The sequence below is a fragment of the Larimichthys crocea genome, chromosome X (assembly GCF_000972845.2).
Source record: "Larimichthys crocea isolate SSNF chromosome X, L_crocea_2.0, whole genome shotgun sequence".
NCBI classification, from domain to species: Eukaryota; Metazoa; Chordata; class Actinopteri; family Sciaenidae; genus Larimichthys; species Larimichthys crocea.
Genome location: NC_040020.1, coordinates 25204892 through 25229497, shown reverse-complemented (window position 1 = coordinate 25229497; position 24606 = coordinate 25204892). Strand labels below are relative to the sequence as shown.

Sequence of the window (24606 nt, the reverse complement as noted above, 5' to 3'; positions counted from 1 at the left end):
TGTCCTTCTTGCAGTCAGCAACTATATGTCAAAATCTTAGACAGTGGTCCTTTAAGGTGGTAAACCTTGTTCTGTTTTTAAAAAGTAAAATGTCAAAGCTTTATTTCATAGCCGCTGAAGTGCATGTTTTATTATTTTTTTTTTGTGTGTTTGCCGTTTTCTGTTTCTTTTTTGTTGTTGTTAGTTTGTATGGATCTATTTTTTGTGAAGTGTTTTTTCAAAGAGACCCAGTGAGTCATAGTACAGAAGCAATATCTTTTGTTCCTTTTTCTAACACACAACACACATCCTCTCAGCATCTCTGCATGTTATTCAGGTCACGCTGTAGTTAGGAGGGTGGACAAATATTTTCCTTTTAAAATGTTTCTGTCGAATGCTATCTTTCTGGTAAATCTCAGCAGGATTTTGTGAGCTCACGACTGGACTCATCCTGTGATTAAGTGTCCATTTGGGTTTGTAAAAAGGAGAGTGCATGCTTTTTGCACTTTATTGTACTTGACTGCACCATAGACATCCATGTCTAAATTGGACATTTCTCGTCTTCAGCTAAAATCAGCTGTGACATCTTCCACATGTCTGTATCCAGGAAAGCTTGCAGCAGAATTGGAGACTATCCACCCTCTGCATCTACAGCCAGAGCTGCTGTTCTCTTTGGCAAAAAGTCACTGGCTCCCCAGAGTGCCCAGAAATCTGCACAAAAAAAAATTATTTCAACCCTCCTCGCAGTCCATTCCAATGCACGCTTCCAGTCTTGATGGTACAAAAAAGATGCCTGAAGCAAATTTTATAGAAACTAAATTGTAATTTGGATTTATAGCATTAAAATCTTGAATTTTTGTGGTATGATCAATCCCCTCTTTGAATGTTGAAAGTTAAAGCATCAAATATCCAAAAAAAACTTCATTCAAGTAGCTGGACTTTAAATATAAATCTGAAAAAATTCAAGCTTCATCGGGCTACCAAAGATGACTGAGCGTTAGATCACTGAGAGTATAAATGATGGATGCCGTCACCCTCAGGTTTCTGAAGCGCTGCTTTGAAGCTCAAAATCTGTGGCCCTGATCACCGCCATGTTGGCATTCATGTCTCTTCCGCCTTCCGGCTAAAAGTCGGCAAAGACGTGGCTCATCCGTGGACCTGAGGTGAGCTGAATGATGCCTGGGTGCTCAAACAAGCCTGTAATGTCATCCACCTGTTATCAGAACGGCCTCGCTGTTAATAATGCATAACTTTATGCCTAAATATAATTTAAAAAGATGAGCTATATAAATAAAATCAGACTCAGTACAGTTGTCATGAAAGGGGAAATGAGCTATTAGCTAAAATTCTTTGTACCAGGCTATAAACATGTTTATTTCTGCTGTGAAGTTGGACATTTTAATATGGGGGCTTATGGAGTTTGACTCGTTCTGCATCCAGCTTCAAGTGGAACTGCAGTTTTGGCACTTCGGCATAAACTTTACTTCACAGCCATGGAGGTTGCCTCTTGGGTTCTTTCAGGCTCGATTAATTATTGGAGATGTCAAACAATACAGTGTATTGTCTTGATTTTTGGTGTCTTCATAGGTGTAACCAATCCAGTTTCAGCAACTTGAAAAAAATGGACACTTAAATCTGCCTTTTTGCAGTTCCACTCAGGTCTATGAAGCTTTACAGCATTTCAGCTCATTGTTTTGATGACCCACAACTTTATTGTTTTGGTTTACTCTCACTGATCTGAATACCATTGTTTCCAGGCTCTACAAACAAACTACATGTGACCTGCAGCACCGAACAGCAGACAGACAAAGTAAGCAACCAAGGCTGGTGAACATAGTGTAACATTTATCACCTGTAGAGGTGAACTCGGGAAGGTAGGTGTTGAACACATTGCACACAGCAAGACACATACATTTATCAACAGTTTTAAAACACTACTTAAGTTGTTATATAAAGACACACGTTTCCTTTTTTAATTTTCTGGGTTATTTAGTACCTCATTAAGTATTGCTGAGGTGACAGCATTTGTTCCCTGGGGTCTAAACGTTGGACCCGAGTCACAACGCATTAAATGAGAGCACACGTGAAATCATGAGCTCATTTTGGTGAGATTTAACCAGGTCTTTAGTTTGACCTACTTAGTGTTAACATTTTAGAACAATGTAAAAGCATAGCTGAGCTCAACCTGACACACAACAGCCAGTCACAGTAATCTCACTGAGAAGCTGCCCTACAAACCCTGAAAAAGAATAACGACAAGAGGAGGAAGCTGGGAGGATGGAGACGTGAGAGGAGGTACAGGAAGAGGAGGTGGAGGGAAACATCTGATAAATCAATCAGCTGGGTTTGGAGTGGTAACCTTGAAGTCCTGTTTACAATAAAGCTGATGGGGGGTAGGGGCGTTTGAAACAGGAGGACGTGGATGGGATGAGAATGTAAGCATCATTTGTGCCGACTGCTCAATGTAATTAAGCAGAGAAGGACATACGGCACCTAAGGGCTCATTTCACACAAGAGGAAAATGATAAAAATCTATTTAGGCAGCTCATCTGATTGTGATCAGCGCAAATAGCGAGAGCGAGCAGAGAGAGTTAACAAGAACTGGAAAGATCGAGGCAGAGGCAGGAGAGTCGGGATGCACATAAAATACTCAACAAATGCAGCTTATTCTACCCACAAAAATCTAAGTGCTCACTACTTGTACCCAAGGGGGTACTTCAGCATTTGCCAGGGGGTAATGTAGCATGATTATGGAGTAGTTCAACTGTTTTGAAAAACAAGCTGATTTAAAAACATCTACACGGGTCAGCTGTAATACCTGAACACCTGCAAATGAGCAAGGCGAGCAAGAGGGGACCACTAAACAGTAATGGATAATGAAATAAATAGCTGAAAATAAAACATGAATGATTGAAATACAACGCTAAAATGAATGTATTAGATGTTGAAGTAGTTAGCTGTAAACCAACAGTTGAAATAGCTAAAGGTTATCAGTGAATGTTAAAATAGGTAGCTAAATTATTAGATTAATGGTGGTAATAGTTAACATAAAGTAAAGGATAACTTAAAAACATTAAAATCTGCAATTAAAATTTAAGGCAATTCTGAGACTTCTTTCAAAATACATTAAATATGTTGGATAATAGTTGCTGAAAACATGTGAAAAGACTTTAAAATGAAATGTGGAGTTAGAGGTTAAAACAGTTTTTCATCAGTTTTCAGTCCAGGATTTTTTGGGCGGTCCTAAAGGGTGGCTCGATGACACACTGAGGCCACCCTAAACGTACCCCTGCACCCCTAGCAGAGAGATAGAGATGAATTCATCTCAGAGTGTCATCTCAGTCCAAGAGCTGAGAATACTGCTGCTGCTCATGTTTACCTGATTTTGACACCTACTTTCATAAACCTGTCAATATTTTTAATCATTCAAATTTGGCTGGGTGGTTAATAACACTTTCTTCTTTGGTCTGACAAACTCAGAACACATATTTATTCTAACTTTAGATAAACTTTAAATGAATATATTGTGACCATCTTGGGGTGGCACAATGGTGCAGTGGTTAGCACTGTCGCCTCACAGCAAGAAAGCTCCTGGTTTGAACCCTCTCTCTGTGGAGTTTGCATGTTCTTACCATGTCCGTGTGCTCTCTCCCACAGTCCAAAGACATGCACTTAATAGATTAATTGGTGACTCTAAATTTCCTGCAGGTGTGAATGTAAGCGCGAATGGTAGTTTGTCTCTATGTGCCCTGTGATGAGCTGGCGACTTGTCCCTGCCTCTTGCCCTCAGTCAGCTGATCAGATTGGCTCCCAATGAGGATAAACTCAGAAGAAGCTAGAAAATGGATAACCATTTTTGTATTATTATTACAGTTAAATAGTATCCAGTCTAAAATAAATTCAAATAAATGGCATTGAATACTTGAGCTCCTGTATCACACACAAAAAAAAACCATCTGGCCGACAATTCACAAGTCCGATTTACGTCAACATAACAGCTTAAGATTTAAGACCTTCTCTGCCTATTATGTCCTAGCACAAAGTATCAACATCGAACCTCTAACATCTCCATCTGTTCTCTGTGTAGGCGTCTACTTGCTACTTGAGACTGCGTGTACTTTGCTGAACTTGCAAAGTACTGCCACACAGCAGCTGTGAGGTGGCTCTAAAGCCAGAAAACTAAACCATGCAAAGCCCAACTGCACACAAACACATGCATACATATACATAGACAATATATACATATATATATGTATGTGTATACACACAGCGTGAGAGAACTGCATGTGCAGTGCTCCAATATCTATATGTACACTGGGGCTGGGGTTGTCAGGGTGTTGCTAGGGCAACAAATTGCTGGCTGTCCCACGGGTGAGTCAGCCTTCCCCAGGAGAAATATCACCCCAGTAAGTCAGAGAGAGAGCAATCCTACCCCCCCGCGCATGTGTGTGTGTGTGTGTGTGTGTGTGTGTGTGTAGCAGTGGCTGCATATGGTATAATATGTTCTTTATGAGTCATATCAACAGTTATTTATTTATATATCAGTGCTGTTTATTTGTCATATTTGTGACACGCTGTGCTCTTTTTTCCCCACTCTATGTTCTGCACCAGTGAACAGATCAACTATGTGCTGCATGTTGGATAAATGTTATTGAATCTGTAAATTTTATTCCTTTTTTCCTGCTGCAATTTAAAGACAGTAATTTCTCTTATTAAATGCAGAGAATGCCACATTAGAGAGCTGATGTTATTATATGTACACAGAGCAGCAGATTCAGGCATGAGAGTGTACAGGATGACAAAAACATCTGTGCTGTGAAACTGACACATTTTAGAGGATGTGAAAGATGAACTTTTGGTTTAGTTTTGGAAAAATAACTCTTACAGCACAGTGTGTGTGTGAGTGTGTGTGTGGTGTGTGTGTGTGTGTGTGGTGTGTGTATACAGATTACATACACTGACGATCCGCTCATGTGTGCCCTCAGGGGAGATGATGGTTCCATTGAGTCCAACCAGCGACGGCAGAGTCTGGGACATCCAGTTAGTTACCATAGCCATGGTGCTGAGCACCGCGCCAATCTTCAACATGGGAACACTCATCCTGACACACACACATTCACACACAACACAACACACACACACACACAGACAAAGTCTTACTGGCTGGCTCTCACACACAATCCAAACTGCTGACAGGAGTCATACTAAAAACATCATGATGCTACAGGTAAAAACACGCTCAAGAGTTTTCAGCATTTACAATCCAACAAAAAAAAAGTCAGTAATGGTCCCACTGCTGCTTCTACACTGCCACAGGTTAGAGAGTAAATCCTGGAGCACAAGCCACACCAGATGCCTCCATGTGAAGATACATCAAGTCCAAACATCAAACGCTGAGCTAGAGGCTGCAGGAGATGCTCCTTGAAACAGCTGGTTAGGTCCTACTGAGCTGTGTGTGTGTTTCCTGGACTCCTTCCTTCGCCTGGCAGTAAGACTCTGTGGCTGAGCCAGCGCTGCTCTCTCATTTATCCACTAACTCTCTGCCTCTGCCTCCCTCCCTCCCTCCCTCCACCCTCTTCCCTTTTCTCTCTCAGGCACACTCCTCCATCTCTCCCTCGCACTTGTACTCTCACCTATTCTCTTGACTCATTCATCAAATGAGCACACTCCCCTCTTGAACAGGATTTCTTTAAACGAGCATTAAATTTGACAAAAGATCACTAAACATTTATAATCTTCTCTCGCCATTGTCTTTAATCCGACCCATTGCCCCTTTTTTCCTCACATTTCCTGTCCTCTGATGTTTCATTTTCATCCGTATTGAACACATTGAATTCTTTTCCTCTGTTTATTTCCACCTACTTTCCTTTATATTGATTAAATGCAAACGCCTACATCATGAAAGCACAATGCTCTGGATTGACCTGTTCTTGCTCTGTGTGTGTGTGTGTGTGTGTGTGTGTGTGTGTGTGTGTGCATTGCAAACTAATGCGACAGTGCCCTCATGTGGTCAGCGGTGCCTCTTAAACTCAGTATGCAAGCTGTTTCACACTAGATTTAATTTAAAAACTTGAAGATGAAGTGCAAGATGTTCTAAAGATGTTTTTATCTGAATCTGCAGAGTTTCTATGGAAGCAACAAACAGTGTGACAGTAATACTCAGGCACTGCAGGGGAAAAGGAGCTAGTACCACAGAGTATATAGTATACAGAATATACTATATACTTGTTTTGTAAGTTAGATGAATACAAAATATTAATGTAGCAAACTATTTTATACAATCAGGAAACAAGATGTGCACTGTTACATCAACTGATCTGGAGCTCCTGGAGCTGGTTGTAGAGAGCAGGATGCTCCATAAATGTCTCAACATAATGAACAACAGTTTACATCCCCTGCAGGACTCATTGTTCAAACAACAGAGTGCGTTCAGTCGGAGGCTCCTGCAACTCCTCTGTAAAATGGAGCGCTTGCAGGAAGTCATTCCTGCCCACTGCCATCATAATCTATGATGACTCCCCTCTGCTGAATGATGTTGCACGCCTGTTTTGTGTTGTAATACATGTAACTGCATCTATTATATATTCACAAGGAGACATTAAAATGTTTCTCCAATGGAGCTGTTAACCGCTTTATACTTTATTTTGTCCCTTTTCAAGAGTAAACACACTGCATACTCCATCCATCCACTATCTGTAACCTCTTATCCTCATCAGAGCCTATCCTAGCTGACTTTGGGCGAGAGGCAGGGTACACCCTGGACAAGTCGCCTGCTTATCACAGGGCACATAGAGACAAACAACCCTTCACACTTACATTTACACCTACGGGCAAATTACACTTAATCTGTTATGTGCAAGTCTTTGGAATGTGGGAGAGAACCCACGCAGACAGAACATGCAAACTCGGAAACAGAAAGGCCCCAGCCAAGGTTCAAACCAGTAACCTTTTTGCAGTGAGGCTAGGTACTCAAGAAATGATCTCTGTCCTAGAAACAAGACTTCAGAAGGAAGACACCTCAGACCACTCTGGTGAACATCCAGGTATTGGATTCACCTCAACAACAAACTGGACTGGTCGGACAACACAAATGTCCTGAACAAGAAAGGTCAAAGTCATGTCCACTTACTGATGCCCTTTGGACTCAAAACTTTCTATGACACTGTGGTGGCATCAGAGAGGGACAGAAAAAGTAAAGAGAGTCAAGAGGTCCAGCTCTGTCCTGAATTGCCCCCTAGACTCCACAGAGGAAGTGTGGGAGAGGAGGATGTTAGCAAAGCTGACATCCATCGTGAACAACTCCTCTCACCTCCTGCATGAGACTGTGGAAGCTTTTAACAGCTCCTTCAGCAACAGACTGCTACTCCTACCATGTAAGAAGGAGCTCTACCACAGGTCCTTCTTTATAACAGCTAACAAACTCTTTAACACCAACCTGGCTTCAGCACTTTGTTCTATATATTTCTTATTTATGAGTAATTTATTATCAACCTTGTGTATACGAGCTGCCGTGAATTTCCCCAGTGTGGGATCAATAAAGTCTATCCTATCTTATTTAACAATGTTTTCCAGTCACCAACACAAACAAAAGTCATTTTCTGTTGTGGACTTCCGAAGCTTGACTTCAATTCCAAATTATGTTTATGAGCATTTCTCATAAAATGAGTTAAAGTAATGAAGTATCAAGCTGATGAAACAATGTTAAAGTATTCAAGACGTCGTACATAACATCAGTGTTAACAGCTAATTGTGTTAGAGAGATGAGCATCTCTTTACTGCAAAACAAAAGAACACAGCGGCTCTGTGGTTCATGCCTGGAGCCATTATGTGTCGACAGTTTAACTAACCAACACTAAATGTTTTATCGTGCCTTTGTTCTCATCAGTGGTTACATGCTCATGCTTTCTTGTGTCAGTAAAGAGCCCCAAGGACACACATGGATTATACATAAAACACCCTACAGCGAATACGCTGAACCTACATGAATATTTCAATCAGCAGCACTTAGGGGTAATACAGCCGACAGGGAGACAGAGCTGACATGACAACGAAGCAGTATGACACACACCTTCAGGGTATTTATGGTCACTGACCCAGGTATCTTCCTTTAATATGTTTTTATACAGTGAAAGAGCAGAGCAAAGCTGCAAAAAACAGACAGGAACCTAAAAATAAACAACCAGCCAAAATAAGGTAACAATGATTATGATATCTCTGAGTACAAAATTTATAATAATGTGTTTTATAACTGAGACCAGAAGAAAGGCACCCATGGAAATGCTGGAAACAAGTCCACTGGCAGCAAATATCATATTTATCTAGTCCTTTTTATGTTGTCATCTGTGATGCATTTCTTTGGACTTTGTAGAAAAGGCTCAGAAAGAGCCAGAGTGGAAGCAAATGTAAATTTCCAACAAGATGAGTGTTTTGGGAGATATAAATACATTTTACATGCAAAACAAAATACATTCTTTAAATATGGGAATTGAAAGAGCCAAAAAAAAGTACCAAAATGTGTGTTTCTACCATAAACTTCATGTTTTTTATGCTTTGAAGTCCAGCACGAATTACAAAGTTAAACACTGTCATCTGACTGTCATTGTCAAGTTAACTTTCAACTCAAACTTGGAAATATTTTGACTTGTCTGACAAACTCCTTGTTCTAAACTCAGAGGTTAAAAGCTAGAGGTGTGTGCACAGTGTTCTCCTACCTTACATGAGCAGACAGTAAAGAGCAGCACCCAAAGGGCTTCAGGTGAACCCATCACCATCTCCTTCAGGTCTCACTGGTCTTGACCCAGGTTTGGCTTTAAAAAACAAAACACAAGCTGTGACCCTGCAGAACACTTCGAGGAGACTCCGATGTCTACTTCAAGTACCACTGAGGACTGTACACCTCACTTATGTAGCCTCTGGGGTTATGGACTTCTCTAGCCAGACTGCGGTGACTGAATCCCCTTTGGCTGTAGAAGAAGAAGAGCACAGTCGTGGTGTTGCTGAGGAGAACCACTCAGGCACCAACTGGAGAGGACAACTGTCACAGAGAAGGTGAAAGCGAGGGCACAGGGAAGGAGGAGTTGGAGAAGAGGATGATTATCTGTTACGTCGACACAGGCTGTAGATTACACGTTGTTAGAGGCTGTGTGGGTGCACTTGACAGTGACAGATGGCATGTGAAATAAGAGTTGGTTTTGGCCTCATGGAGTCCAGTGTTGTAACATAAAGATGTGGCTGGGTATCATTTGAACAAATCAAAAAATTGTTAATATCAGTGTATCATTAAAATCAACTTCAATTTAATTTAAGTCAATTTCAAGCTATTTTAAGGCACTGGGAAATTCAGAAATGCATTTGGCCCAGTTTTCTGACATTTTACACATTGAACAATTGATTAAGAAAATAACCAACTATATGTTACAATACCTCATCTTTTGTACCTATTACACATATAATCTTAAATATTTTTCACAGACTGCCATACAAGAACTGTGCATACATAAAATAATCTAAAATTATTGATATTGTTTTTAAAAAATAATTAAATTTAGGATTAAAAATCAGTGTATTTCAATCAAACACTGCTTTAGATTAAGCTGTGCTTTAAGCTAGACGCGAGATTTCTAAAGTCAGTTAGTTGAGCTACATGCTAATTTTTAGCATTGGCACTTGTTGACATGAAAATCTGACTTACTGCTGTAAATAAAATAATCTGAAACTACTGATATTGAGAATTTATTGCACATATAATAGTATTTCAATCATACTGCTGTATGATATATTAAGATACATGATAATCTTCATTGGAACACGTTAGCATGGCAATCTGACCTACTGTTGGCATTGGCAAGCCTGAGAATAAAGCTAAAATAATTATTTTAACCTCTGAGGACTATAAATACTAGAGCCATGTTTTTTTTATCCAATCCATTAACTGTTGAGATATTTCACTCCTGACCAAGTTTGGGCCAACGGACAGACATTGCTATCACTAGCCACATCACAAACCCTCATTGGCTTATAACATTTATCTTCAACGCACCAACTGAAAAGGAATAAAATATTAAACAGAGTTGTACCAGCACCTCTCATGTCGAGGTTAGGTTTAGGCTCAAACAGTACAAATATGCAGATTCCCCATGTTTGCATTTTGTAGTTAACCACGATGTAGAGCGACTTTCATGTCATGTCATCTATATTTCATTGCTGAAAATTAGCTGCTAAACACTCCCGGGTGAGCTGTGCTCGTCTGCTTCACCTTATTAAAGATTCAGCATCACTGGAAAATGTCTGTTAGATGTACTGCAGATGTCAGATTGGACAGGAGAGAGAGGAAAGGGGAAAGAGAAAAAACGAGAGAGAACATGTCCGGTGTATGCTCAAGATGCAGAAAACACACAGCGAATACAGAATACTAATACATTTCACTCAAACACACACACACACACGCAAACACACACCTCTTCCATTCAATTCACAGTGGAAATTAAGGCAAAAAAAGCTGGCTTCATGCCAACCCAAAGCCAGCTTTCTGCCAGAAATTTAGAAATCATCTTTGATAGAAATTTGATGTTTGAAAAGCAAGTACAAGTACAGGGTAATTTATTTTTGTTTGAAATATGTGTTGCTGACCTAAATAAATGTATTCATGCTTTTATTATTTCAAACCATTTAGACCAAGCCATATTCTGCACTTAGAAAAGCACTTTGGAGTCAGTTGAATATGCAGTTGCTGAGCTTTTAACTGGAAGTCAAAGCACATTTCATACATTTTATCATCCCCTCCACTCGCTTCCAGCCACTTTAAGAATATAATTTGAGATTTTACTAATGAATCATGAGGCGTTAAATGGATTGGCCCCAACCTATTTTTCTGACCTCTCAGAATAAGGGTGCTTACAGCTGCCATTTGGTTCGTACATCAGTTTACTTTTACCATATAACATTCAAATTTGAATATATAAATTGTTTTTAATTGACATGCATTATATGTACTCATCGAGTACCCCTTTATCATCTTAAACATGTTACATGAACCGTAGAAACAATTAATCGAATCCTTTGCTGTGAAGTGAAGCGAATGTGAAAGTGCCAAAATCTGCAGTTCCTCAAATGACCACTTGAGGCTGGCTACAGAATGAGTCAGTCTCCATAAGCCTCTATATTAAAGCAGAAAGAAAAGCAGCAGAAATAAACATGTTTACAGCCCGGTACAAAAAACAGTTTTGGTCTCTATAGCTAATTTTCTCATTCATGACAACTGTACTGAGTCTGATTTTCTATATAACTCACCCGTTAAAATTATATTAAGGTTTATAGTTATGCATAATTAACAGCAAGGCCGCTTTGATTGACAGGTAGGTGTCATTACAGATGTCTTGTTTGAGCTCTCAGGTGTTATTCTTCCCGCCTCAGGTCCACCGATGATCCACGTCTTTGCTGATATTTAGATTATTTGGGTATGTTAACCATCTTAGTTTAGTAATGTTAGCTAATATTTGCCAGCACTAAATGGGAAATTCATTAGTGAATGCTGGACAAAATAGAAATTTGACGTGCTCTTGATGCGAGATGAAAAATGAATTATCAGTATCAGCAAAATTGTCAACCTCTTGTTGATGATGAAGGCAAACTGAATCACTTATAAGTAGGCCTCATCCTCTTAGGACCATGAATGTCTTCACCAAATTTCATGGCTAATCCTTCCAATAGTTCTTTAGATATTTCAACAGGAAAGGTGGTGGATTAACTGACATCGCCATCTCTCCCCAATAAGATGGAGAAGCTAACAGGCTACAGAGGGAATATCTAGAGTGTAGTAACACAGAGACGGGGTTGAATGAACTCCCTTTGTACTCTCTGCTAACTTTGGATGGAGGGAGGGAGACATTGAACGTCACACCACAAAGGAAACCTCTGTGGACCACAAGCCAGAGTTGAAACTGGGCCGATGTGGGAAGGACTCACCCTTTCGTACGTGGGGAGTCCACTTTAAACAGTTAAACCACCAGGGCTGTGAGAGTATTTTTCTTATCCACCTTGTCTATTGTAAGCCACTGTAACAGGTGAATTTGCTATTGTATAGGATCTATCCTATCCTATCCTTATCTTAAAACGGCTTTTAAATGCTACATTATACTGTATGTAGTCATCAAGCTGTAGTCCCGTGAGCATAGAAAGAAAAGTACAGCATGTATACAACAAAAACAAAGAGCAGGCCTGAAAAAAAGCAGGTGGTGAGGCATGGTTTGTTTTTCTCTTCTTTAACAAAAGCATTCAATAAAACTAAATCTCATCATATTAACTTAAATGTACATTATGTACTTTTATTAAAATATGTTACTCAGTCACTCCCCCACACAACTAATGCATAGAAAGACCTTGAGGCAGTCATGCACCACAGTTGTTATGTTGAAAAAATATAAAAACACGGCTTCACAATATGAAAAAAACAAAAACAAAAACAAAATGCACTGCCCCAGTTCCCTTTTACAAAGACATGTACTCCAGATGGAGCTACATAATAGCACCGTGATCAATTACACTCCAATATACATCACATACAGTAACAGATAATTATAACAATATGACGACAACAAACAAAAAAAATTAAAAACAAATTGAGGTTTGATGAAAACAGAACAAAATGATGGGTGAATGTGGTATTATTTTTCTGACTGATCATAATGACTTGTGTATGGTTATGTATAGATGGGATTAGAGTGCATAGATCAATAGATATATGAGCAGACATGGATGAAACTGTGAGAGCACCACTCACTCCTTCAAAGAGGAATTACAGAAAACTGAGGAAAACTGCTAACAGTCAATACATTTATGAACTGCTCTCGAAAACTTGAGTCATTTGAGATGAATAAGATGATGTACGAATTAAGTCTGAGTGAAAATGTCTATAAAAGATGAATGTTTAGATGAAGGAACACTGTTGTAGGTAAATCAACTTATAAATATGTTGCACCAGGTAAGTCTTGAATGTAGTTTTCTCCCTGCATGTAAAAAGTGTCCATGGCTCTTTTTTCCTATTAAATTACTCCTGTTGTAATCTCCCTCCCGGTTTGTTTTAACCGTTGAAGCAGACCGGGCCAACTTCGAAACCAAATTTCTGGTTCCCCTTCCCAAAATCAGGCACAGCCACGTCGAAGATGGGGAGCGTGTTGGACAGTGGGGCGTCAAACTCCAACACCGTCCTCTCTTGCCCCGAACGTGTCTACAGCAGACAAACACAATTGAACAATCAGAAAACAAACAGGTGTATAATCAATTTGTATAAAGAAATCAAAATTATATCTGCAATATATCTGACCTTGATGACAGAGAAATATAACACAAAATAAAAAAAGAATCAGAATTCAACATGAAAACCTCAGATGAAGACCAGAAAACGTGTGGAAAATACATCAAACATCTACCAATTTATGGATGTGGAGGGAATTCTCATTTTATCATGCCCGAGGTCAAGAGTAAATGTATGAATAAAAATCTACTCTGCTGGAGAGAATGCAGAGTACACACAACAGTCAAAAGTTTGGACACACCTTCAATGTTTTTTCTTAACATTTATTATCTTCTATATTGTGGATTAACACTGAAGACATTGAAACTATTAAATAACACATTATTATGTGGTAATCAAAGAAGTATGTTTTATATTTTAGATTCTTTAATGTAGCCATCTTTTAGATTTGTTGGGATTGTCGAATAAACTAACAGTCTTAGATTGGCATAAGGTAATTCAACCTTTTACCCATGGAATATTTGACAAAATAAATTGAACAATTGGGAAAATTGGTTTATTTTATCATATATGGACCTCATTTCTTTATTACGTCGACCTACAATATCTAGTATATTCTGGAGGTGCTTCCTAGACCAAGGAATAACAGCGATATGAGGGGTTTCGTTGCATTGTTCTTTTCTATATTAATATTTTTTGTCATTACTATTGTCATACGATCGGATTGTGCTGTGCTACATGCACAATTTTGGAGAGACTGTGTTAAACTGGGTTCTTTCAGTGGGAGGGATAAATGTAAAATCTGTGTATATGTGAATAACACACGACACATGTTTGAACACTCTTGGCATTCTTTCAATCATTAGATTGTCACCTAGAAAGCTTTTCAAGTAACAAGTTTGCTTTCTTGTATTTTTTTTGTGTGGAAATTTCTTGCCGTCTTAATGTGTTTGAGGGTTTTGTTGCTCAGAGGTAGTGTGGCCACACAGTTTACAGTGAATAGCTCTATTCAACGACTGTTCTAATCCATATAATGGCAAGAAACACTAAACTAAGTAAAGAGAAATGACATGTGTGTCATTACTCATGAAGGTCCAATCATGCAATCCAGAAAATATTAAAACTTTGAATGTATCCTCAAGCGCAGTCGTGAAAACCATCAGATGCTATGATGAAACTGGTTCTCATGATGACCGCCCCAGGAAAGAAACATCAGCAGCTACCTCTGCTGCAGAAGTTCATTACAGTTACCAGCCTAAGAAATTGCCAATTAACGGCACCTCATATTAGAGCCCATATAAATGCTTCATATAGTTCACGTAGTGGATACATCTCTACATCAACTGTTCAGAGGAGACTGTGTGAATCAGGCCTTCGTGGTTAAATTACTGCAAAAGTCTTTGATCTGATTAATCAAAACTGAGATTTTTGGTTTCAACGGCCGTGTCTTCGTGAGATGCAGAAAAGGTGAAGATGATTTCTACATGTGTGGTTCCCACTCTGAAGCATGGAGGACAAAGTGTGATGGTGTGGAGGTGCTTTGGTGGTGTCACTGTTGGTGATTTGGTGAAGGCACACTTAACCAAAACGTCTACCAAGGCATAGTGGGACCATCCAGTAAACACACCTCCAGTAAGGGCTATTTCACCAAGAAGGAAAGTGATACATCCCCTGACCTCCACAATCACCTGAACCCAAAGGTTTGGGATGGTTGGACCGCAGAGTGAAGAAAAAGCAGCAACAAGAGCTCAGCATTGTTGGGAGCACCTTCAAAACTGTTGGAAATCATTCCAGGTGACCTCATGAAGTGTGCATCAAAGCAAAGGTGGTTACTTTGTTTTTGGTTACTGTTTTTATGAGAAGGTGTGTCCAAACTTTTGATATATATCTCTGTGTCACTCACCTGACACCCGTCATACAGCGCACTGATGTAATGTGTGTTCTCGTGTGTCAGCTCCTCCCCGTTGCTGCCTCTGAAGCGCAGTGCGTGTTCGTGGCTGTAGGTGGCGACGTGCAGCCAGGCGGCAGAGTTGAGGCAGTGGTAGGTGAAGGTCTGCTTGGCTGTCGCACTCAGCAGCTGCAGGAAGGTCAACTGGACCACGTGGACTGGAACGCTGTCTGACCCGGAGTAGGAAAACTGGAGGAGAGCACCAGAATCAGACTGAGTAACGGAAAACACTGGATTATCGCAACAGAACTTTAGTACACTAAACAGGAAATGGTTCAACTCTACCAAGTCTTCATCAACACTTGTGGTGCCTAGGAGATAATGATGCTGTGACTTTGCCCCAGTGGTTGCATGAAAATTCAGGGGATCAACAAAGTTATTTAATCAATATCACATGAGAGGGAGTGATGTTGTCCTGAATATCAGCACGGCTGAGTGCTGAAGATAATCACAGCGTGCTGATATTCAGTACAACATCGTGACCTGGAGCGTGATGTTGCTTTTATACAACAGTTCTACAAGCTTATTAGTTTCCAGTAATATGGCAACAGATTATGATTTGTTTATTTATTTAATAGTTTATTTGCCTCAGTGACTGCACAGTTGCCGAGCAACACTTCAACATTTTCCAGAACGGTAGCTTTCAAGCTACTTTGTGTATCTACATGTTACCACAGGTCACCTGCTTTGTATCATATATGCAACCAGTGAGATAAGGGTCTGTTGACAGTCGCTTTGGTGGAAATATCAGTCTTTTTCTCGTCTTGATGTTCTGATAAAATGTTTAACATTGTCAGAAGATGGGTAAGGTAGGCCGACAGGAAGCACCAGCAAAGTGTGTATTTCTTAAACTGAGTTTGGTGTAATTTTCCCAGGCAGCACAGGGAGCTTTAATTGAAACTGCTAATGTGTTTATTTTTTAGAGTTTTGTCAATACTACAGAAACACTAGGTGACTGCTGAGTCTGATAAGGTTGTCTGACGTCGACTGCTGTTAGTTACTGGTTTGATTAATGGTTGTGTTTTGATTACTGACGGTGGCTGATCAGGTTTATTATCAGCTGATCATATTCAGTTTCTAACGGCAGCATAAAGTAAATGGTGGATCCTTCTGTGTGTTTTTAAACAGCTTGTAGAAATGTGTTCATCTTTACGGTGCAAAGTTTGTTACAATCTAAGACAGATGATTAATGTAATGGTCGTTAGAACGCGGAGTGATACATGTAGTTAAAAGTTTCAGTGATGTCGTGCTCTTTATCAGCACTCATGGAATAACTCTTGTCCGATCAGATTACTTGGTTGGAACTAACTGTTGTATAATATAATTTATCCCCCCCGAGGTGAACTGTCACATCAGCTGTTTCAGTTGTGTTGTCTTTCCCTTTCAGCCATATTCCCACTTCCCCCAGGGAAGACATGCAGGATGTCTTTCAAGCTGTACTGCCATTCTCCACCTGTCCACCAGATGCCCCCATCAATCCCGGTCTCCTGCCAGTACACATACCAGCCCCCTATTCCCCCAGTCAAGTGCCACACTGTCAGTGTTGCTTAGTGTCTTTGTTTTTCTGAGCCTGAACTCTTTACCTGCTCCATTCCTGTTACCGCGTGGGCTCCAACTACTTCTGTTTGGACTTGCTACCTTTGCCTGCAAGCTTTTGTAACGTCATTTTAGCAATAAATCACTGAATTGTTTCCGCCTGCCCTGATTTTCTGCATTTGGGCCTTTTTCCTTGTTGCCTCATGCATACCTGCTTGACAGGAACAGGAATGTTTGCACCATATTTTCAGGGGAATTCATCCAATATTTGTTGGAAAAACAAAAACAAATGTGTCAAACTGCTGGTAGCAATAGAGCTAATGTCAGGGAATCACCTAAAACAGAATAAGTAGGATTTATCCTCTAAAGAGCATGAACGTCTGTATAAAAATTCACAGCAACACATCCTATATTTGTTGAGTTATCTTAGTCTGGACCAACCGATAGACCCACATTGACATTCATGAAAAATGGCTTTGGATTTGTTATATAATGTTAATCAGAACACGTTAATCACTGTAACTGTCAGCTCTTACTCTTTGCATTACTCTCAAGCGGCAACTTCCGTGGTTGTAAAGTGCAGCCTATGCTGTAAAGTGCCACAACTGCAGTTCCTCAAACGGCCACTCCAGGCTGGCTACAGAACGAGCCAATCGCCATAAGCCCGCATATTAAAATGTCCAACCTCACAGCAGAAATAAAGCCTGGTAGAATTAACTGCTTAGGTCCCTATAGCTAATTTCCCTGGCGGCAGCCATGGCAGCCAGCCAGAGCCACAGATCCTGAGCTCCAAAACGCCTTTTCAGAAACGCATACGCTGCCCATCCTTTATACTGTCAGTGATCAAAACATGTTAATCCTCGTCATTGTTTGTTAGCTTTGCTGTCAACTCATACTCTTTGCATTACTCATTGTGTTTATAATAGGGATTGCCACTTTACCATGAGGTGTTGAAAACACATACTGTCAAACATTGATGACATGCACCATCCTCACACCATACCTGTTTTCCTTTCCTGAATTTACTGTACCATGTGCCGGGCTTTTCCCCTTTCCAGCCTGCTAACTTCACCTGAAACAAAAAAACAAAACAAACTCAGCTTCAAGTTCAGAAAATTAACACAGATGACTTAATGATGTTCCGTCTCTTTCTGAGAAGTCACTGAGCTGGCAAAGGCTAACGCATCAAACGCTCAAAATCAAAAGGGTTTGCGTGTGTTTTAGCATGAAAACTTACCGACTGGAACTTCTTGTCAGGGTACAGACATGTCTCTCCTTGTGCAGTGAAGTTACAAAACACCTTAAAGGAGTCTCTATGGCAACCCTGGTTGGGATCTATCCAATAATCACCTATGGAGGGAGAGAGAGAGAGAGAGAGAGCATGAGGCGGGCAGTGAGGTCAAAAAACACAGGGCTAATATCGCTAAGACTAATAAACAAACATCAAAAAGATACAGATGATTTTAGAAGCAGACACACATACATCTAGAAGAGTCATGCAGGCCGATAGCTGTATTAAGGAAAACACAAACTGTACCATTGGGGAGCCCTGGGTTGAGGAGCCAGAGCTCCTTGCAGGTGCGGGCAGGGCTGAGGTACGTTCCCTGTGGGTTACGAAGACCCTCCACGTCTACTTTCATAGAGGACAGTGATGCAAACACTTCCTCCATGCCTTGGCCCTCCTTCGTCCCACCGTTCTGCTCCGCCTGGTCCCCCTGCACCCCTTCATACTCTTCTCCATCTATCGCCTCCTCTTCCTCTTCAAGTGCAGCACCATCCACCAAGTTGTGGTTTCTCCTTCTTCGTCCTCGCTCTGGCAAAGGAGAAATCCCAGATGCTGGCAATCCCTGAGGAGAGGAGAGGAGAGGAGAGGAGAGGAGAGGAGAGGGATAGGTGGGGAGGAGATCAGTGCTGGCAGAGTTAGTTGTGAGTTAATCAGAGTTGTAGGGTTGCCGGATGTATTAAATTTCAGTAAGCAGAACTCACTGGTGGTCCTGGAGGTCCTGCAGGCCCAATATCTCCTCTGGGACCAATCGGACCCTAAAAAGACAAACAGAACAAAGTTTAGGGTGGTACAGATGTATGAGGCTCCAGATGATATCACTGACTAATCTAATAAAACAATGAACAGTTACCAGGTTTCCTTTAGAGCCCTTTGGACCAGTAGCACCCTGTGAGAGAGGTAACAAGGTAAAGATGAACAAAGTTCCTGTAATCATGAATATTTTCACATGTACTCTCATGATTATCTTGTATACTCACAGACAGACCCGTGGGGCCAGGGGGACCGTGGGGACCTGATGGACCAACTGGACCCTGATATAAAACACAAAAGAAACAAAACAGTCAGATTAAGAGGAGATGAAACTGCTGGAGGAAATAACAACAAAATCAATATTGTTTTTGATTTTTTCACGGGATGTGATGAGAATAAGAAAAATCTAGAATATCGCCATTATTCTTTAAAGATGACTTAACCTTCTGGGCGTCTCCATGAAAATATCTACTCTGGGCCTCTGGGCAATCAGCATCATCCACCCTGTACATTGTGCTTTTTGTACTTACGATACATAAAAGGTTCTGTTTGATACACAAACCCTAAACCCATCAAATAATTACATATTACTCTAATAATGTCAAATTACACAAAAAATAACAAAAAAAAGTTAATTCAATTTTAAAAGTCCAAGCGTTATCTGAAAAGCTTTCATAATGTCTCAGCTGTTTGAGATAAAGTATGCTCATACTTTATGTTAGCTAGACCATGTTAGCCAGTTCAGCCCAGTTTGTATATACTGGTGATATACTGGAAACAGCTACATGATATATAACTATTAGGTGTCATGACTTAAATTGCAGCAATACAGATCCATTGCTTTTACTGACAATATGCAAATGTTTGTGTTTCTTTACAGTAATGTTAGGACAGATATTCATAAACTAAAAAACATACTGAGCCAGAAGTATAACACCATGGTGTAAATCCAACTGAATTTGAACTTCCAATTTAATCTAGCATACTAGCGAGGCGCACAAACCCTTTTTCTACTTTGCCTGTGTGTAAGGTTTATGTGTGCCTATTTCTCAGCACCTCATCTCCTTTTGGTCCTGGTAGTCCCTGGTTTCCTGGCAGTCCTCGGTCACCCTTCTCTCCAATGTCTCCTGGTGGCCCTATCAGACCTATTAGACCACCGTGACCCTGCGGAGATGTCACAAATAAGGTCAAAAAGTCAGGTCATGGTCAAAGTGAATGTGTATGTGTGTGTACGGTATGCACGCACCTTGTCTCCCTTCTTGCCATGGTCGCCCTTTAGTCCGGGTAATCCTGGTGGACCCTGAGAAGATGAAGTTATGACGAGGTCAAACACAAGTTGAAATGTGGCAAGTGAACATAAAAACTCTGACTTCTTTACGTGTGCTGAGGACGTGTGTCTATAAAATAGTATATATAGTTAATTCTTTTCTCTTCTTTTATTTCTCCATTATATTCTTGATTTGATGAGTCATCTTACCATGGGACCTGGAGGTCCTGTCTGTCCAGGTGGTCCATTTAAACCCTGCTCACCCTGAAAGAAAGACACAAAGACAGAAATAATTAAACCTCCATCGTTTTTTATGCTCCATTTCTACTGCTTCACTCTTCGCTCTCTGACTTACTGCAGGGCCAGGAATCCCTCTTAAGCCTTGAGGACCAGACTTTCCAGGGTGTCCCTGAGCACCTACGGGCCCCGTCTTCCCTATGGGACCCTCCAAACCGGGAGCACCCTGAAAGCAACAGAGATCAGGGTGACCCTCAGATTCTGTGAGTATTAAGATGTTATTATTGTTTGAGTTGAGTTATTGTTAAAGTGTTGTTTCTAACTTTTACCTTCGTTCCTTTCAGGCCTGCCTTTCCTTCCTTCCCTGGTTTTCCCAAGTGGCCCTGAAGAACAGTATTTTAAAACATTTTAACCTGAATCTGTCACACTGCTACAGTGATGCACAAACACACAAACACTCAGATATACACACACACACATACTATAAAAATGAGTAAAGAAAAATACCCTAAACCTCAACCTAACAGAGAAACATGACACTAAAATGAGTGCATTAGAGGTGCATGCAGACAACAACACAAAAACACACAAACCCTTCGTCCAGGAGGTCCAGATGGTCCAGGTTCTCCTGCTGCTCCTGGTGGTCCCTGAAAAATATGAAGAAACTGTTATATGAGCAGTCATTGCATTGTATGACAGCATCTTTCATGTTTACAAATCAAAGAATGTCATTGTGTATGATGGAGAAGAGAGGAGCTCACAGATTTCCCAGGGTCTCCTGTGTCTCCTTTAGACCCGGGAAGACCGTCCACACCCTGATGACGAAAGAACAATTAGTGGGCAGAGGAAAGCTTCACCGCTTTTACACCAGAAGATGTTTTTATGACGCGATACCTGAATTTATATACTATATATACTACTACTTATTTATATGTACTGGTTCCCCAATGTTGATACAATTGAGACACATCAAAGAAGAGTAATAAAGCAGAGAGGCAGCTCCACAAATTCAAAAACATTTTGAAAGCTCCAGGTCACAAAAAAGAAATATCTTGTCATGAGGATACAGCATATTCTTTGCCACCATGACTCCTCCATAAATCTTAAAAATAATAGTTTTCTCTTTAAAAAGTCAACTCAATACATTGCCTTTAAAAAACCAAAACAAATCACTACGCTGTACAATATTTCTAAACACTGTCTTCTCTCACTCAGTTATGTTTAATCTATGAGTCTGTGTATGGAGCTATGACTTGAATGCGAATTCACTGTTTGCCTCCCACCGCTTTTCCTTCCCAAGGACTTTAATAATCACTGTATTTGAAGTAAACAGGAAATAGTTCTTTTAAATACAAAAAACATTTGCAGTGACCTTCCCTAAAAGCAAATAAAAAACATAAGTTTTATTGCAGAAGAATTGTTTTGGTCAGCCTTTACATTCGAAATATCAGCTACTCACATTGGGTCCAGCCTCTCCCTGCTGTCCGAGGTCCCCGGTGAGACCTATAGGACCCTAAAGGGAGAGAGAGAGAGTGCTTGAGCTGGTACTGCACTATATATTAGAGCCTATAAATGTGTTTTTAATCATGTACTGCCCGACAAAGGCAGAGAGCAGCACCTACAGAAGCAGTGAAGTAGACAAGACAAACTGTGGAGCAGATAGAAAGGTTGTGATGGCTTCATTTCAGGCTGATTATTTTACTCAAAAACTCCATAGAGCTTTCATAATACCTAAAAATGCACACATACAATTCAAGAGAGAAATGCAGTACATACCTTTGCCATATTTGCTGCTGAAATATACTTGTGATAATTTAGGTTAGTTAGGTTACATTGATTAAATGCATCTCTGTTTTGCTGGGTGTCTTTTGGTTTACTCATATTTATATAAAAGGTATACATAAAAATATCTAAAAAGTATACAATGTACAATTTAACATGTTTAAATCTTGAATTTAGAAGAAGCTTCACCACCAAATCGCAGTAGACTCACTAGTTGAAAGATGCAATGAAAGATACTTAGATGCTAAGCTAAGTCAGCTGTGTGATTTTTTAAATCATTTTTGGATTTAGCTACAGACTCATTTAGTTATGAATACTAATAATACTAAACTGAATGTTAGTTCATCAAATGGATATTGATTTTGTTAACAGACAACAGCTAGGGGAAACCTTTGTTTTAGCTTTAGCTGCGGCTGACTCGATGTAGCACTTTTTCTTTAATGGTTTACTTGACTCTGTCTCTGTGGTTGAGCAGTAAATACATTAGAAGCTAGAGTCAGATACTGTTTTTAAAATGTTGTTTTCACAGAATTCGAACATTTGTATTTGTTGTTTTTATATTGTAAAAACAAATCATCAGATTCAGCTATTAATTTTTAATTTTTTTACATTTTTATCATGTAGTTACTGTGTTCAGCCTTTCTCAGGCAATGCAAATCGTAGTACATCGTAGTACACGAAAAGTTGTATGAATGTGCATTGTACAGTATAAAGTAGTTCAAAAGTGTATCACAGATTTTGTATTGCTTCATATTGTGCAGTACTGAACAGTGTTTTTTTTTGTTGGGTGGTTGTTTCTTACAGCGTTGCCCTTGGCTCCATCCTCCCCTGTGGGGCCCCTGGCTCCTGGAGGACCAGCTGCTCCTGGAGGGCCTGTATCTCCCTTCTCCCCCTGGTCTCCTTTTTCCCCCTAAAGTAGCAAAATAGCAGAGTAAGTAATTAAGAGTGCTTCAGGCAGAGAAGAAGAACAAGAGAAGCTTAAAAACTCAAAACTTAAGATCCCGTCTCCCTAAAAGAATACAGCAAACAAACTCACTAGCCTTCCTGGAACACCGACTGAACCAGGGTCACCTGCCTCGCCGTCCTCCCCCTTAGAGAGAAGACAGAAACTAATATGTAAGACATCCAGAAAGAGACTACTTGTTTCATACGTTACATATGCCAAAGGTGTTACTGTCAATTTCTTTACCTTCTCTCCAACAATGCCTGGCTGTCCTATCATCCCTGGTCGACCTGTTGGACCCTGAACAACACAGACAAGATCACAGTATTTCTTCAGAGTTAAAAACAAGTGCTTGACTAATTGTGGATGCATAAATATAACCATGACACTTACCTGTCCCCCAACAGGTCCTTGAGGACCAGCTGGGCCTTGTTGACCTGGAGGACCCTAAAACCATATGATGATGATGATGATGATGATGGTGGCTTTATTTTGTCATTGTAACAGTACAAGTACAGTACAACGAAATTGCAAACCAGTCTGTCCATACAAATATATGTAAAGATTACTTAGATGCTAAGCTAAGTCAGCTGTGTGATTTTTAAATCAATTTTGGATTTAGCTACAGACTCATTTAGTATGAATACTAAATAATACTAAACTGAATGTTAGTTCTCAAATGGATATTGATTTTGTTAAAAACAACAGCTAGGGGAAACCTTTGTTTTAGCTTTAGCTGCGGCTGACTCGATGTAGCACTTTTTCTTTAATGGTTTACTTGTCTCTGTCTCTGTGGTCGAGCAGTAAATATCATAGAAGCTAGAGTCCGATACTGTTTTTAAATGTTGTTTTCACAGAATTCGAACATTTGTATTTGTTGTTTTTATTTGTAAAAAACAAATCATCAGTTCAGCTTATTATTTTTTAATTTTTTTTACATTTTTACATGTGTTACTGTGTTCAGCCTTTCTCGGCAATGCAAATCGTAGTACCTCGTAGTACACGAAAAGTTGTATGAATGTGCATTGTACAGTATAAGTGTTCAAAAGTGTATCACAGATTTTGTATTGCTTCATATTGTGCAGTACTGAACAGTGTTTTTTTTTGTTGGGTGGTTGTTTCTTACAGCGTTGCCCTTGGCTCCATCCTCCCCTGTGGGGCCCCTGGCTCCGCTGGAGGACCAGCTGCCCTGGAGGGCCTGTATCTCCTTCTCCCCCTGGTCTCCTTTTTCCCCCTAAAGTAGAAAATAGCAGAGTGAGTAATTAAGAGTGCTTCAGGCAGAGAGAGAACAAGAGAAGCTTAAAAACCAAACTTAAGATCCCGTCTCCCTAAAATCAGCAAACAAACTCACTAGCCTTCCTGGAACACCGACTGAACCCAGGGTCACCTGCCTCGCCGTCTCCCCCTTAGAGAGAAGAGACAGAAACTAAATGTAAGACATCCAGAAAGAGACTACTTGTTTCATACGTTACATACTGAAAGGTGTTACTGTCAATTTCTTTACCTTCTCTCCAACAATGCCTGGCTGTCCTATCATCCTGGTCGACCTGTTGGACCCTGAACAACACAGACAAGATCACAGTATTTTTTCAGAGTTAAACAAGTGCTTGACTAATTGTGGCTCATA

The 24606-nt window shown here is 40.2% G+C and overlaps 2 protein-coding genes across 2 annotated transcripts in view; both read right to left on the bottom strand.

The window, feature by feature from the left end:
* The window catches only part of LOC104921167 (noelin-2), a 29890-nt gene extending 24366 nt beyond the window's left edge, over nucleotides 1-5524 (bottom strand). The window contains exon 1 of the mRNA XM_010733624.3: nucleotides 4936-5524. Coding sequence (XP_010731926.1) covers nucleotides 4936-5079 — 144 coding nt within the window. The 5' untranslated portion in view covers nucleotides 5080-5524. The remainder of the gene's footprint in view (nucleotides 1-4935) is intronic.
* A 6752-nt stretch (nucleotides 5525-12276) lies between these two features.
* The window catches only part of LOC104921198 (collagen alpha-1(XI) chain), a 51886-nt gene continuing 39556 nt past the window's right edge, over nucleotides 12277-24606 (bottom strand). Inside the window, exons 48-66 of the mRNA XM_027282889.1 lie at nucleotides 23226-23279; nucleotides 23073-23126; nucleotides 22839-22946; nucleotides 21714-21767; nucleotides 21016-21069; nucleotides 20848-20901; nucleotides 20584-20637; nucleotides 20373-20480; nucleotides 20228-20281; nucleotides 19997-20050; nucleotides 19807-19914; nucleotides 18978-19031; nucleotides 18851-18886; nucleotides 18702-18755; nucleotides 18253-18562; nucleotides 17953-18065; nucleotides 17719-17787; nucleotides 15135-15368; nucleotides 12277-13204 (exon numbers count right to left, since the gene is read on the bottom strand). Coding sequence (XP_027138690.1) covers nucleotides 13058-13204; nucleotides 15135-15368; nucleotides 17719-17787; nucleotides 17953-18065; nucleotides 18253-18562; nucleotides 18702-18755; nucleotides 18851-18886; nucleotides 18978-19031; nucleotides 19807-19914; nucleotides 19997-20050; nucleotides 20228-20281; nucleotides 20373-20480; nucleotides 20584-20637; nucleotides 20848-20901; nucleotides 21016-21069; nucleotides 21714-21767; nucleotides 22839-22946; nucleotides 23073-23126; nucleotides 23226-23279 — 1773 coding nt within the window. The 3' untranslated portion in view covers nucleotides 12277-13057. The remainder of the gene's footprint in view (nucleotides 13205-15134; nucleotides 15369-17718; nucleotides 17788-17952; nucleotides 18066-18252; nucleotides 18563-18701; nucleotides 18756-18850; nucleotides 18887-18977; nucleotides 19032-19806; nucleotides 19915-19996; nucleotides 20051-20227; nucleotides 20282-20372; nucleotides 20481-20583; nucleotides 20638-20847; nucleotides 20902-21015; nucleotides 21070-21713; nucleotides 21768-22838; nucleotides 22947-23072; nucleotides 23127-23225; nucleotides 23280-24606) is intronic.